The 16,060-nt window shown below is 48.2% G+C and overlaps 1 protein-coding gene across 2 annotated transcripts in view; it reads left to right on the top strand.

The window, feature by feature from the left end:
* Positions 1-279: 279 nt before the first annotated feature.
* The window catches only part of CMTM7 (CKLF like MARVEL transmembrane domain containing 7), a 58,007-nt gene continuing 42,226 nt past the window's right edge, over positions 280-16,060 (top strand). The window contains exon 1 of one of the 2 annotated variants that reach the window (XM_032320317.1): positions 280-510. In XM_032320317.1, coding sequence (XP_032176208.1) covers positions 358-510 — 153 coding nt within the window. In that variant the 5' untranslated portion in view covers positions 280-357. The remainder of the gene's footprint in view (positions 511-16,060) is intronic. The other variant, XM_032320148.1, reaches the window with a different exon arrangement.

The raw sequence follows: 16,060 nt of genomic DNA, 5'->3' as shown, positions 1-16,060 counted from the left end.
CACGCCCACACAAAACCCCCGGAGGCCCAGACCCAGCGGGGGCCCGGCCCTGCCCGCTCCCTCCAGGCTAGCTTCCGCGCCTCGGCGACGGCAGGGAGGCCGCGCTCTCCCGGGAAAGTGCCGACCCGCCCCACTGTCCGATTGTGTCCCGCCAAGGCGGGGCCGCGGTCTCCCGCGCCGGTCCCGGACGCGTGCGCCCCGCCCCCACGGGCGCCCCGCGACCGCACGCCCGGGCCCGCTCCGCCCCGGCCCCGCCCCCGGCCCCGTCCCCGGCCCGCCCCGGCTCGCCCCGCCCCGCTTATCTGGCCGGTCGGCCGGGGCCCGGGAGGCGGCCGGCGGGCTGGCAGGGGCCGCGCGATGTCGCACGGAGCCGGGCTCGTCCGCACCACGTGCAGCAGCGGCGGCGGCCCGGGGGCCGGCGCGGGACAGCCGAGCGCAAGGCCCTCGGAGGGGCGGCTGGACCCCGTCTACCCCCGCACGTACTCGGCCCTGCTGAAGGTGGCGCAGATGGTAAGAGAGGCCGGGGCGCGGGGCCGGGGTCTCGCGGAGAGGCGGGGCAGGAGGGGGAGCGGGCGGTGGCGCGCGGGGCGGCTGGAGCCGGGCGGAGCCCGCGGGAGCATCGCGTGGCGGGCGGGGCGGGGCACGGCGCCGCTACGGTCAAGTTTGGGGAGGGCTTCCTTCGGAAAGTTGGGTGCGCTGTCCCGGCCCTGGAACTCAGCCGCGACGCCGCCCTCGCTCCCGCGGACGCAGGTCTCCAGGGCCTCAGGCTTTTTCCAGCCAGCCCTCTGCGGGGCCCGGCCCGCTTTCCGCCAGAAAGCGCAGGCAAAAGTTGCTTTTCCTCTTCCTTCCTCTTCTTTGGGCCGCGCCGCTTCGAACCCGAATCTGGGGTGTTAGAGTCGCCAGGCGGGGCGCTGAGGCGGCGAAACCCGTTCTTCTCCCCCTCGAGGCCTCCTCTTTCCTCCCAACCGAAGAGAGCAGGGTTGCCCTGCTCTGGGCGCAGTTTCGCAGAGGAGAGGAAGTCCGAAGTTCTCAGTTCCCTGGTGGGGAAACGGAATGGGGATCCTCGGAGACAGCCGTCCTAGACCCCCGACCTCTCAAGTTCAAGGGAGGGTCCGGGTCTTAGGGGGCCGCTGGAAGGCAGAGGATCGATGGGGAAGCTCCGTTTTGAGGAGCCTGTGCACTAGTCCCCCTGCTAACTGTAGGGAATATCCAACCCTGTATTTACTGTTTTTTCCTGTATATACATACTTACGGTAAAGTTTAATTTACCAGTTAGGCATAATGGGAGATTAACAATGATTAATAATAAAATAGAACAATTATAACTATATGCTGGAATAAAAAGTATGTAAATGTGGTCTCTCACTCTCAAAATGCCTTTTTGTACGAACTCACTCTTCTTGTGCTGATGTGAGATGAAAAAAATGCCTGACGGATGAGATAAAGCATTGTGACATAGCATTAGGCTGCTATTGATCTTCTGACGAATCAGCAGAGCAGAGGGTCATCTGCTTCTGCTTTATGGTTGACTGTGGGTAATTTAGCAAAACTGCAGATGGGCAGTGCTGGGGAGTCCTCATTTGGGAGAGCCAGAGTCACCCGAATGGGGAGTCACCTATGAAGCCTGGCAGGCTGCAGGTCTGAGCCCTGAGTAGGACAAGCGTGGTGCAGGTGGTGGCCTCCACCAGGGCTGATGTCATCTGGCCTGTTCTCTTGTTCCCCACTCTTTTCTTTCTCCCCATTTTTTTTTTCTTCTTTAAACACATGTTTATCTTAAACACCTTTCTCATTCTTCTGATGTGTATTGTGAAACTAGGTTGGGCTCTTGGTGAGTCCACTCATTGTAATGTTTGCAGCGAGAATGGTGGCGGGGGAGGTGGTAGTTTTGAAGAGGCGTGTGGAGGAAAGAAGGTGGACATAGGGACAAGGTTACGTAGCCAGAAGCCGGTGTTTCCTATGGCAGGCCAGTCCCGGGATGCTGGACACTGTGAAAGCTTGCCCATGAGTCCAACGCATTTTGTTCTTGTGTGTGTAAAAGGGGCTCTCATTTCCTGCTTAGGCCAGATCTGAAGGGAGGGGTGCTGAGTTCTCTTTTCTCTAAGAAGGGTGTCTAGATGGACCAAAAATTAGGAAGTGTTAGCTATGAACAACAACACATTGTGCTGAGGAGTGTTGGTTTTGAGCCGGGCATTTTTGGACTCACATTAAGACTGCTGATCAGCCAAATAGAGGGGAACAGCCTACCTCTTCATCCTTAAAAGGTGAGCGGGAATGAGACAGACCCTAATAGAGACTGGAAGACATGTCATGAATGAAATAATGAGTTTGGTGGCCAAAAATTAGGATCAGAAGGACCACTTCTTCTGGTCCATGAGTTTCATGGACAGAGGTCATGGGTTTAAGAAGGCTCCATGTTGGTCCATGAGTTTGGTGGGTAAGGTTGGTGGAAAAGAGAAAGCTCCATTTCATTGAAAGTTCCTCCACTAGCCTCTTCGCCTGTGGCCCATATGCTGGGTTGCAGGTGATAGTCATAGGGCCTATTGTTCCATAGAAGGGAAAAAAGACCTAGGGAATTGCTTCTCCATTGTACCCCTTAAAATCATCTTCACGGGATTCTAATGCCTTCTTCTTCCCCTGAGGAGGCCCCTGTGATTGCAGGCTGGTTTGAGCTGACCCCTTGGAAGTGAACTTGTCCTTGCAGGGTAATCATATAGAGAGACTCTTCAGAGTTGTCTACTTGGGCCTCTTATCTAACTCTTTCCCATTCTCCTCCTCTTCCTCTTCTCTTGGGGCCTGCATGGACATTTGATATTCTTTCATCTTTTTCCTGGAAACATGTGCATAGCCAGGAATTAACCACATTGGGGAAGGGCAGATATAGCTAAAATGGCGCCACCAGTGGGCACTGTATCCATGGGTCTCTGATTTAGACCACCGACATCTCATTTGCATCCTGAAAAGGCTGACCTGAATGTCCTAGACTTCCCATTTAGTGTTTTCCTCATGGTCTAATCAGCAGACCTGTCAATATATTACCTTAAATAATTGAAAAGGCTGTTCCCTTTGAGAACAACTTCCTTTCCTTGCTTTGCATCTCTCCTGGGTCCACCAGTACCAGAAAATGAGGAGAGATAACAGAAAGAAAGTGAGTTTCTTAGTGAATGTTAGTACTTGTCACTTTAATGAATCTTTATAATCTTGTGGCTTCAGTAGTTTAGTTTCTTGGGTCTCCCTCTTTAGCCAAGAGACTGTCACACTTGGTGACCCTAAAGGAGCAGGTTTCTTTGTTGTTGTTAATAGCTCTGTTTTTTGAACCCTATCATTGTTCTTTATAAGGCACTAGGGAGGCATGCCTGGGTGGCTCAGTCGGTTAGGCATCTGCCTTCCGCTAACCCTAATCCTAACCTGAGCCGACGGCAGACTCCTAAACCGACAGAGCAACCCAGGCACCCCAAAAGACTACATATTCTATGATTTCACTAATTAACATGGGGTGTACAGAACAGGTAAATTTCTAGAGACAGAAAGTCGGGTGGTGGTTGCTCAGGGCTGAGGAGTTTGGGAACAATGGGGAGTGGCTGCTGAGAGGTAGGTGGTTTCTTTTCGGATGAGGAAAATGTTCTAAAATGGATTGTGGTGATGGTTGCACAACCCTGTGAATATACTAAAAACCATCGGTTTGTACACTTTAAATGTGTGAATTGTATCTCCGTAAAGCTGCTAAAAGGAAATCTAGGGAAGAGTTTGGAGGGGGGACTCTGTGTGGTGGGTGTGGGAGCGCCACAACACAGGAAACTCCCCGGCCATCCTCCCCATCCACTACTAGACAGAGGAATGTCCCCTGCAGACCTCACAGACTCTGAGCCCAAGGGGGGTGCCCTGAGGTCCGGAGGGGTCCAGATGGCCCTGTGTGTGACCTCGCCAGCATTCCTCATCAGTGCAGTTGTTCAGCAGACACTTATGAGTGCCATGTTCATCTTTGTTTCTGCGGGAGCAGGGGGCTGTGACAAAGCCCTTACCCTCAGGAAGTCTGTGGTTTCACCGAGGAGACAGACGAGTCCCAAAATTGACTGGTGGGGGAGGTTAAAAAAAGAGTCTGGTTTCCTACACTAGGAAGGAAGGAGAGAGGCTTGAAACCTTCAAGAAGGTCACATCTGAGTTGAAACTTGAGAGCTGAGTACAGGTTGGTGAGGTTGGGAGTGCACCCTTACCTCTGGAATGTCTTTATTCAGTATGTTTAAGTTGGAGATAAGGGATAGTTTGGGGGTGTTGGAGGGGAAGAGAATACAGCAGGACATGAGGAAGCACTTGGGCAGTCCTGATATCTAGAAGGAGGTGTCATCTCATTTCCTGGGTATCTGCTGTGTTCTCATGTGAGGCACATGGAAGACAGACCCTTTCTGCATGTGCAGAGAAACAGAGGCTGTGACATTTGCAGAACCATATGGAAGGAAAATCAGATTGTGGTTTCACAAGCAGCAAAGATGGAAACTTATATGTCCTCCAGAAGTTTCATTTATTTACTCAGCAAATATTTGAGCACCTGTTGTATGCTAGAACATGCTGAAAAGAAGAGTAAATAAGGCAGATCAGTCAAATAGGGGGGATAAACATTAATAAAATGATTATAAATCTGTAACTGTAAACTGGGACAGGAGCTCGGAAAAAGAAGTATTAAGTGTCATAGAGAATTAAATGGAGAGTCTGATCTGTCTGGGTGGTGAGGAAGGGCTTCTCTAAGGAAGGGATATTATATTAGATGAATGAGGGAACGGCATTTCCTGAAGAAGGAGAAACACAGTGACTCTGCAAGTCTGGAAAAAGGAGTATTGCTGTCGTTGGAGGGGAGGGGACAGAGGTGGAAGTGGTTTGGGTGAGACTGGAGAAAAATGCAAGGGCCAGACCCTTGGGGCCTGCAAGATCACCTCGAGGGTATGGTCCTTCATCTAAGAATACCAGGAAAGCATCCTGTCACCATCCACCGAAGTGGTGGTTTTCAAACCAGGGCTGTACCGCCCCCTAGAGGTTATTTTGGAACCTTATGGAAACTTTTGGTTGTGGCAGGGTTTAGGATCATATTATATATATACATTTTATTAATTTCAGGATAATAATGAGAGCATTGCCAATATTTAGTATCCTAAAGAGATGTTTTATCTGGAAGAAGCTTAAAGGAGCCTACGCAGGCCAGGTGGAAGCTGAGTGCGGTTGTGAGTCAGGGGAGAGTACACTCAGTTTTCTGGCATGAGAGAGCATTCTAAATACCCTCCAGCAGGCCAGGGCGATTATGAGCTTCACTCTGAAAATTCACAGCCCAGTTCCCAAACAGAATTGGACTGTGGGGATGGGGGGGATCCCAGCCTCTGGAGTAGCTGGGAATGGACTTATGCTTGGAGACTGACCCAGCATAACCCAGAATGGTCCACCCCTCTTTGTTCTACTTTATGTCTCTGTAGCAGGGCAGCAGCAGCTGGGTTCCCAAATGCAGTCTAAACATCCCTGTCCTATTTCCTGGAAGGCAGAGGGTTAAAGGTGTTAAAGGCAGCGAAGAACCTCACTGCCAAGATTCTTTTACTCGTGGCCCAGTCCCAATCCAAGAACAATTTTCCATCAATAGCCAAACAAATAAAAATAATAAAACATAACAAGTTAGGAGCTTTATTCCCAATGACAGAAGTAATGCTTGTTCTTTGTAGAAATTTGGGGAAACATGGGGCACCTGGGTGGCTCGGTCGTTAAGTGTCTGCCTTCGGCTCAGGTCATGGTCCCAAGGTTCTGGGATCAAGCCCCTCATTGGGCTCCCTGCTCAGTGGGAGGCCTGTTTCTTGTTTCTCCCTCTTCCAATCCCCCTGCTTGTGTTTCCTCTCTTGCTCTCTCTCTCTCTCTCTGTCAAATAAATAAAATCTTAAAAAAAAAAATAAAGAAAGAAACTTGGGGAAACACACAAAAAAAGCAGACTGTCTGTTTTCCAAGATTAGTCTTTAAAGTAAAATCTTATACCATTTCATAGTAGACATCTATAATTTGGGGTAGTTTCTTTCTTTCTTTTTTTTTTTTTTTAAAGATCTTGCTTATTAGAGAGAGAGAGAGCACGAGCATGGGGGAGAGGCAGAAGGAGAGGGAGAAGCAGGGAGCCCCATGTGTGGCCTGATCCCAGAACCCTGGGATCATGACCTGAGCCGAAGGCAGACACTTAACCAACTGAGCCACCCAGGGGCCCCTGTTTTGTTTCATATAGAAAATTAGAATGACATATATCTATTTTGTAAAATGCCTTTTTTGGGGGGAGGGGCTTAATATGCGATAGATGTTTTCTTGTGCCACTTAATGTTTGTCTGCCATTTGGTTTTTAACAGCATCACTGTAGCCAGTCATGGCTATACCACGGTCTGGGTGAACAGCCCCCTCCCCCTTGTTGTGGCTCAGAAATCTTCCAGTTCTGTCCATGTACAAATAAAGCTGCGGTGAACTTCTTGTAGAGAAGTCCTGGTATACACATCCCCTAAATCCTTCCTCAGGATAAATGGCAGTGACCTTTCACAGAGATAGAGATGAAGTGTTTTGTGCCCTTCGGAGCCTGGTGACATTAAACAGTGATGTAAACGTTTTAATATCTGGAAATTAATGAGTGTCCCTTTATCATCCAGAAATTTCAAGGAGCCAGAGGTGATGGTAATAGTATTTGAAGTTGTAATAGTGTTTTTGGTGTCTGATGGTTTGGGAAAGGAACAATGCCATTGATGGGCTAGAAGATTCTGTAGTGCTCTTTAATGCACTTGAATCTGAGTAAAGACAACAGCATCTGCATAAATTTGAAGAGTGATGGTACCACAGCGTATTTATTCAGGTTGCAAAGCATGTGCGTTTCTGCACTACTGGCAAGAATTCCCCTCCAGGGCACCCCAAAAACCACCTGCCTCCAGATTGGAAACCAGTGGCTGGAGAAGAGGAAGACACCAGATGGAGGGTCCCCTGGGCTACAGGGGCTGGGGGAGCACAAGTGGGTGCGTGTGTGTTCCCTCATGAGGCAGAAGGGAGTCCCACGGGTGTTTGGGCATTACCGTGGGTATTAAAGACCCTCTAGGGCAATCCTGGGCCTCACTCGGGGACTCCCTGTGGGGGTCAGTATGTGTCGTCCAATTCCGGGATCAGGGAAGGGCTCCTCTCTGCTCCCTTTCTCCCAGGCCCTCGCCCTCCCGCCGTGCTCCCAGTGCTTCCTGCTCAGCGCCAGCGCCACTGGACCCTCCATCTGTTTCCTCCCCCTGTCTTCTGCCCTCCCGCGCCAGCCCAGGCGTGCTGCCCATGGAAGCCTCCCTCTGACCCGCCGCCTGCCACATGCTTGCCGCCTTTGTCACCAGTTTGGCTCGGCCGCTCCCTCTCCTGCTGCTCACTCTCCGGCATTCCTCACCGGGGCCTTAGCAACTCCTGGCATCCTGGCAACATCCTGGCGCAGAGCCGGCTAGTGGCTGGCTACTGCTGGCTGCTGGTGGCTGGGCAGCCCCAGGGACTTTTCGGAAAGAAAGGAGAATGGGAGGGATTCTCTCCCCACCCTATCCCAGCTCCCAGGCAGAAATCGCAATCAGAACCTAGAAGCTGCTCAGCCTCCTACAGAAAAAGAAGTTCACCTGGTTTGTGTTTTAATCAGCACCGATCTGATTGGAACACGGCCCTTCCTTTCCCCAGAGCGGCCATACTTTTTTTTTTTTCCCTTACTTCAGACAGGTAAAAGGATAGATGGGTTGACAGAGAAGGAGAAATTGTCTGTAAAGCACTTTCCACGTATTCCCCACGGAAAGGATTGCTGTGAAAGATGGGAGGGGTATCATCCTGAGTTTTAAAGATGGAGAAAATACAGTTCCTTAAGAAGGGGATGGGAAGGAGGAAATAAAGGAGAAATGAATTACATCTTCCAGGTGCAGAGTAAATTGGAACTTTCTGGAAAGCATCGAGAATTACTAACTACCCTGTGACCGCAGCGTGGTTTTTTTATTCACTTTGTTTCCTAGGTTTTCTTTATTCCCCTAAGACGGCGGCCACAGTGCTAGTGATTGTGAAGAAGTCTTTTTCGAACTTTTCCTCTCAAGTGATAAAAGTGATACTTCAATAATAATCACAGAGTTGATCACTCACTGAGTTCTTGTTGGGCCAGGTGTTCTACACGTGTTACCTCATTTAATCCCCCCATGATAAGTCAGTTCTGTCGTTACCTGCATTTTATAGATGAGGAAACAGAGGCAGGAAGGTTTGGTAACTTGCCAGAAGTCACAGCTGTAAAGAATGAGGCTGGGTTTTGAACCAGCCAGCTTGCGTCAGATCTTGAGCTCATGAAAGGACAATTTGGGGTCATTTCATTCTCTTTGCCAATACCCTATGAGTATTTTCCCATGTCATTAAGCCTTATTTGAAAATGATGGGATACGTGCCATTGGTTGTATCTTAACTGATCCCGTCGGCTCCGCGTTGGTGGATAGGCTGCGGCAGATCTGAAGGGAGGGGCTATGAGACTCGACAGCAGGTGCCAGTGGCAATTTCACCCTTTGCCAGAGATGAAATCAGCCAGAGTAGGGAAAACCCCTCACTGGGGTATTGAACAGTATGTGTATAGTATTTCAGAAAGCATATTAACATGTCACGCATAGGGCTGCTGGAACGCTTGAGAGGAAACCATCACTGTTATCCTTGTTTGTAAATCACAAGTGCCTCCTGGAAGGGTTGGGACCAGAGAGGGGAGCTAAGGTTTGTGTATTTGCTGTAGTATGTCTGGCAATTTCCCATGCAGTTTCCCTTGGTTTCACCCTTTCAGTGACCCTAGATTATTTATCTTCCCCTTCTTTTGGTTTAATAGAGGCTGAGAGGAGTTGTAACTTGCCCAAGTTTCAAATATTCATTTAATTCTGGAGCCAGCATTTGAAGCCAGGTGTGGGCAAGGCCTAGTCTTTTGCCACTGTGGTATGCCATCCATTCAGGTAGGGTAAGCAGGCTCCCAGTCTAGTCCAGGGTGGCAGATGCACCCCAGGGTGACCCCCAGTGAGTCACAACCCTGTGTAATCCATATTCTTGAGTGTGGATGGGTCCTGGGACTTGCCTCTAGCTGACAGAATACAGCAGAGCTGACGGGATGCCATCCCCATGGCTATGTCATGTCATATGCCAAGGTGAATGGATGTTGCCGATGCAGTTAAAGTCCCAAATCTGTTGATTCTGAGTTAATCAAAAGGAGATCGTCTCCAAGGGAGCCTGATTTACTCATGTGGAAGTCCTTAAAAGAAATACTGGAAGGGGGGGGTTCACCTGGGTGGCTCAGTCAGTTAAGCGTCTGCCTTCGGCTTAGTTTATGATCCTAGGGTCCTGGGATTGAGTCCACACCAGGCTTTCTGTTCAGCCGAGAGCCTGCCTCTCCCTCTCCCTCTGCCCCTGCCCACCACCCCCACCCCCTGCTCCTGCTTTCTCTCTATCTCAAATAAGTAAACAAAAATCTTTAAAAAGAAGAAGAAGAAGAAGAAGAAGGTACTGGGTCCTTCTCAAGAAGGAGGTTCTCCTGCTGGCCCTGAGAAATCATCTGCTTTGGGAGTGGGGCAAGGGGCCAGGCAGAGGCCCATGTGGCAAGCATCCATGAGTTGTGTCTAGAAGCTGAGAGCAGCCCTCAGCTGATGGCCAGAAAAACAGACCTGAGTCCTACAGCTTAAGGAACTAAAATCTGCCATCAACCACGTGGCCTTGGAAGAGGGCCCCCAAGCCTCAGATAAAGCCCCAGGCTGGCCAATATCTTGCTGCAGCCTTGTGAGACCTAGTGCAGAAGACTCCCACCTGGGGCTCCTGGCCAGTGGAAGCGGTGACAGGATAAATAAATGTTCTAAGCTATTTAGTTTGTGGTCATTTGGTACACAGCTGTAGATAACTCCTGCACCCACAGAAGCCTCTCCTGTGTCTGCTCCTTGTCAGGGATGATGAGGCAACAGCAGTGCCATCCTTATAACAGTAATGATCATACTATTTTTATATGCAACCTTTAGGCTTGTTAAAACTGCCTCCCCAGCAGTCCTCTTTTCTTCCATGGTCCCTTCCAGAGCTATTCTAAAAAATAAAAGTACTGATCCAAACAGAAGGTATGACTGTGTAATTTCTCAAATTATGTTTATTTTTTAAAAACAGATAACATGATCAGGGCGCCTAGTGGCTCAGTCAGTTAGGCGTCCAACTCTTGATCTCGGTTCAGGTCATGATCTCAGGGTCATGGGACTGAGCCTTGCATCAGGCTGCACACTCAGCTGGGAGTCTGCTTGAGATTCTCTCTGCCTCTGTCCCTCCCCTCACCAACTCATTCTCTTTCTCTCTCTCTCAAATAAGTACATCAGTCTTAAAAAAGAAACAGATAACAAGATCAAGATTTTAAAAGTATAAAAACTCCAGTTTCTACTCTCCCTCCCTGGAGGCCACCAGTTATACCAGTTTCTTGTATATCCTTCAGGAATTATTTTGTGCTTCTCTGTGTCTGTGTGTGTGTCTGTGCATGCATGTGTGTCTCTTCTCTCACCCCCGATGGGAGCATACTTAAACTCGCTGTTCTGTACTTTTGTTACTTAGCTTTCCATCTTGGAGCTAATTCCACGTCCATTCATAAAGAGTTCTCATTCTCTGTAACAGCTGCATTGCCTTGCAGAGAATGGATTTACCATCATTTATTGAAGTAGTCCCCACTGACAGCACTTGGGTTATTTCCAATCTTTTGTTCGCTCAGTGCTGTGGCAGATAGCCTTGTACGTAACACAGTGTGGTACATGTACGGGAATATCAGAAGGAGAAGTCCCTAAAATAGAATTCCTGGACCAAATGTGGCCCGTTCTTGGAAGTCTTTCGTCTGTCCCAAAAGTCAGCATGACAGACCTTACCTTGTGATCTCCTTCAGGCCATCAGGCGTCTTCCACATCCATTGACATTTGGAAAGACTGCTTAGTGTTCGGTGTTCAGAGTTCCACTTAGCATTAAGATATTAAGAACTGGGAAAGTTTAGGGAACAAGAAAATTGTGTGACCAGCATTTTTCTTAGAATTTCCCAACATTCATCACAGGGAGTGTTGAAATCCGCTTCCGTAGAGTAGAGCTAGAGATGTTCTTGTGCATTTGGTTGGTTCTGAGTGAGGGAGGCAGGCAGGGGCAGGAGAAGGAGCCAGACAAAGATGGGTTTTATAAGTCTAAGCATCGGCCTGATGTTTCAGGGTTCTCTGGAAAGTGAGTGCAGCTTGATGTTTCAAGGATCTCTGGAAAGTGAGTGCACCCTAGAGATTCTCCTGTTTTGAGGCTGGGGAGCTGGGCCTTTGTACCCTTTATTGACTACGGACCTGGGGTGGTGGGGAGTAGATGAACCTCTGAGCCAGACCACTGCCCCTGTCTGAGGGGGAATCATTAGTGCACGTGGGCGGGGTTAGCAGCAGCGCCCCCTGCAGTGCCTGGGCAGTGGTGCACCGACCTGGTTAAACGGAGCCTTTGGAATTGCTTCGAGTCATTCTGATCTCTTCTGAGACTCTGAGCTGATGCAGTCTGGGGCCAGCTGACTGCAGACTGCTTCCACCCGCAAAACTGGCTTATCAGTATTCTTGCCCCAGGCCCCCTCTGGATCTGCAGTGCCAGGCTGCTCAGCCTTCCAGACTTCTGATGTTACTTTTTGAGGTCCACTTAAATAGTCCTGTTATTTTTTTGTCATTTCCTATTTGAAACAAGAGGAGAGGAAAACAAATCAACGTGTACTGGATGAAAAATAAACTCAATAGGGAGCAGAAGTATTTCTGTAACCTTTTAGAAGGGAATGATAAGCAATGTCACTGCCATCATACTATAGATAACTTGATTATATCTGTTTTAACTCCTTGGGAAAACTTAAGAACAGAACCACAGGAATTTTTCCTGGAGAAAAGCAATCTGATTTCAGAGCTGGGGACTCTTTGACATACTGTTGTGAGTTTCACGTGGAAAAGGTAAAAGAGGCCCCTCTATCTAACCTTTGTATTGATGTGACCTGGTTTTACGAGGGTTCCTTAAATATTACCATTACTGAGCAGTACATCCTGTTTATTGACCGCCACTTAAGTCAGAGGTAAAAAATCTCTGCCACATAACGTACATTCCCCTGGATCTAACGGGGTCTCCTTGCTGACCTACTCTCACAATCTGTGGTGACATCTTCTGTCCCCCATTTAGAAATGTGATTGCTACTTCAACATACAGTTGCTTGCTGTGATTTAGGGATGAAAAATTACTTTCTAGTTTAGTGGGTTGAAAGACGGCCCCCAAAATATAGGTCTGCATCCTTACCCTTGGAACCTGTGAACATGACCTTATTTGGAACAAGGGAATTTTCAGATGTAATGAAGTTCAGGGTCTTAAAATCATTTATCCAAATGTACCTGTGAGATCCCTAAGTCCAATGACAAGTGTTTTTAGAAGAGACACACGAAGGAGAAGGGGATGGGGACTTTTGGCTTTGAAACCCTCTCCTACCTTCCCCAGGTGTAATAGGAAACCAGCCCCCCATACTGGGAGGGCAAGCAGAGCTGAGGAAGGAGGCACATTTAATAAACAAAGGGAACTTAGATACAAGGCTTTTCTTGGGCAGCAGCAAGATGAGTCAATTCTGTACCTGCCCAGCAAACCTTAAAATTTTACACCGAGGCCTTAACTGGGTTCAGTCACATATATGGTCTAGATGTGCTCAACATTGCCTCACTGTCTCAAGGCCGTGTCCTTGGAGCCGCCTCTAGGAACGGGAAGGGTCAGTGGAACCCACATTCCAAGGACAGGGAAGGGGCAAGGACCTCTGAGTGCCCAGGTCCAGCTTACAGGTCAACTGGTGGTCACATTGGTTTGATGACCTTCTCCAACAGTGACATGAAGATGTGGCAGAGATTGCTGTATGTGGCCATGAGCCCAAGGGTGCACGGCAGCCACCGGAGGCTGGAAGAAGCAATGAATGGATTCTTCCTAGAGTCCCCAGGGAGAACTAGGTCCTGCCGCCACCTTGGTTTAAGCCCGATGATACTGATTTCTGGGTCTGATTTACAGACTTGTGAAAGAATAAATTTCTGTTTTTCTAAGCCACCAAGTTGATAGTAATTTTTTACAGCAACCACAGGAAACTAGTACAGCCAGTTCAAGACTTTCCACTGTGGTTAAATTCTAAAAATCCTTAGCAGCGTAGACTGTAGACTTTTACTATTTTCTCCGTGTAGAGGCATTGCTTGCTTCTAGGAACAGTGTTTCAGAGAAGAGATGGCCATCCCCTGACACTCTGGATGGCAATTACATCTCAATCTTCTTTATTTTGGTATATCTTTTTCCTTAATAGCTTATTCAAAAAGAGAAGCAGTCCTTGAATTTCTGCTGAGAAAAGCAGGACCATAAAGATAGAGCAAACATGAAGAGAGCATTGGAGAGTCATTCTCAGATGCAGAGTAGAGACAAAAGATGAAAAGTACATTCCAAAGAACTGCTTTTGGCTTTCTTCGGGCATCAAATGAAATGTCCCCAATTCCCCCAAACCATTAGATTGCCAAGTAAATTTTATAGCATTCCAGTAGAACTTTTAAAGATAAGATATTGCAGCCCCAAAATATGTCGTCTTTTCTTTTTTTTTTTTGAAGATTTTATTTATTTATTTTACAGAGAGAGAGAGACTGTGAGAGAGGGAACACAAGCAGGGGGAGTGGGAGAGGGAGAGGCAGGCCTCCTGCCGAGCCCTATGTGGGACTCAATCCAGGACCCTGGGACCATGATCTGAACCAAAGGCAGATGCCTAACGACTGAGCCACCCAGGTGCCCCCAAAATATGTCTTAAGGTGATTGAGTTAGCCCTGCTTGTGAAATAGTTGCAATTTTTAAAAAAATGTTTGTAGGGGCTCAGTTGGTTAAGCATCTGCCTTTGGCTCAGGTCATGATTCCCGGGTCCTGGGATGGAGTCCCACATTGGGCTCCCTGCTCCGTGGGGAACCGACTTCTCCCTCTGCCTCTTCTGCGCCTCCTGCTTGTGTTCCCTCTCTCTTTCTCTCAAATAAAATAAGAATTTTAAAAATATATAAAAATTAAAAAAAAAATACTTGGAGATGTGCCCTGTGACTTAAGTCTCTAATTATAAATACATTTATACTTTTAATTTATAAATAATTCCACATTTACAGAAACTTTGCAGGAACAGTTCAAAGAATTCTCCATATATCCTTCCCTGCAGATTCTCAACTATTAACCTTTTAACACACTTGTCTAATAATCATTTTGCATATATATGTATATATTATTTTTTCCTTGAATCAGTTGAGAGTAAGCTGCAGACGTCATGCTCTTTTGTCCAGGAATACTCCAGTATGCATTTCCTACCAGCCCTATTATCTCTCCCACCAGCCTTATTTGGATTTCGCCAGTTGACCCACTGATGTCCTTTTTCTCCTCTAGGATCCCGTCCTGGATCATGAGTTATATTCATTTGTCCTGTGTCCTTAATCTCCTTCAAGCCGGACGAGTCCTTTTTGTTTTTCGTGACGTTGACATTTCCAAAGAATCCAGGACAGAGCCACTCCATCACTGGACATTAAAGTTACTTTGGAGGGCAGTGTTTTATAGCCACGGTTGATGCAAAGGAAGAAGGGGAAGAAAACACGTCTGGATCCTGACATACACCTTATCTCAATTTTTATGCTTACGAGACCCTTTTGTAAACTTCCTTTCTGAAGTTAGTTGTTTATATGGAGCTTAACTGCCTGTCCTAGTCAAAAAACAACAACGATGACAAAAAGACAAAAAAGACTTAGCTCACATGTCACATCCTTGGGACAATGGCTAAATTTTCCTGAGGGCTCGTCACCTACCATTTCCCATTCTATGAACTTGACAGGAATGACCTCACTTAATCTTCCTGACCTTCCCCTATCATTTAGATACTACTGTTTTTCATATTTCATTGCAAGCATCGGAATTCACTGTAATTGTGCAGTCAGTTACTGTGGTACAGGGTTCAGTGTGGTGACAGATATTTAGCTGTTCACCCCAAGCTCACGCTCCCTCTTTTGCAGTGTGGGCTGGTTCCTGATGGACAGTTGTATAGGCAGACATTTCCTGCCGGCTGTGTCCGCGTGGCTCTGCCACTAGTTCTCGCCAGTGGAATCCGAGTAGAAGAGGTATTTGTCACTTCCTGCTGGAGGCTTTTAAGGGGCAGGATTCTCTACTCTTTCCTTTTCTGTCAGCTATATGTGGAGGCTCCAAGGCCCTATTTCTCATATTTTACAGATCAGGAAACAGAAACAAATCTAAGGGTAGAGACTGCCTGCTTTCCTACTAGAGCACTCCCTGTCCTGCCCGAGAGGCCTTCTCCAGTGCCCTCCTCTGAAGTCATCCCCCTAACACCGCCCTAACCCCACCACCCTGTCCTTTTCCCCAGTCTTGATTCCTTCACAACAGTTCTTTTTTTTTCTTTAAGATTTTATTTATTTGAGAGAGAGAGAGAGAGTGAGAGAGAGCAAGAGCAGGGGGAGAGGGAGAGAGCAGACTCTCCACTGAGCGAGGAGCCTGACGTGGGGCTCCATCTCAGGACCTGAGTGAAGGCAGATGCCCAACCGACTGAGCCACCCAGGTGCCCAGTTTTGTTTTGTTTTTAATGAGTGAAAGTATATTTTCTTGCCAAAGCCCCTGGTAATAGCCCTCCTTTCAAAAAAGTCAGCCCACGTGAAACCTGGATCTTCTCAGATGGCGTGGTAATGCCATGTGTGCCTGTGAGAGGCTGGGGGTGGGCCCCGCTCTGGGAAGGGCCCCTGTGCCAGGCCTCGAAGCACCGCATGCCCACAGCACTAACTTCAGGCCAGGATGTTGGTGGAGGGTCTCCCTGCGGAGGGAGGAGAGGATGAGGAAGATACAGATGAGACCCTAGTAGGGAGAGACTAGGATGCCCGGCCTGGAGTTTCTGGTAAAGTGACATTCGCTGCCCTGGCTGCTGGTGTGAGAGCACCTCTCTTTCCTATTTAGTTGACTTGACAAGTTTCCACTGACTCACACTGTGAAAACAGCGGGTTGCTGTGCCAGA

The sequence above is a fragment of the Mustela erminea genome, chromosome 1 (assembly GCF_009829155.1).
Source record: "Mustela erminea isolate mMusErm1 chromosome 1, mMusErm1.Pri, whole genome shotgun sequence".
NCBI classification, from domain to species: Eukaryota; Metazoa; Chordata; class Mammalia; order Carnivora; family Mustelidae; genus Mustela; species Mustela erminea.
This window is presented reverse-complemented; position numbering and strand designations above follow the sequence as displayed.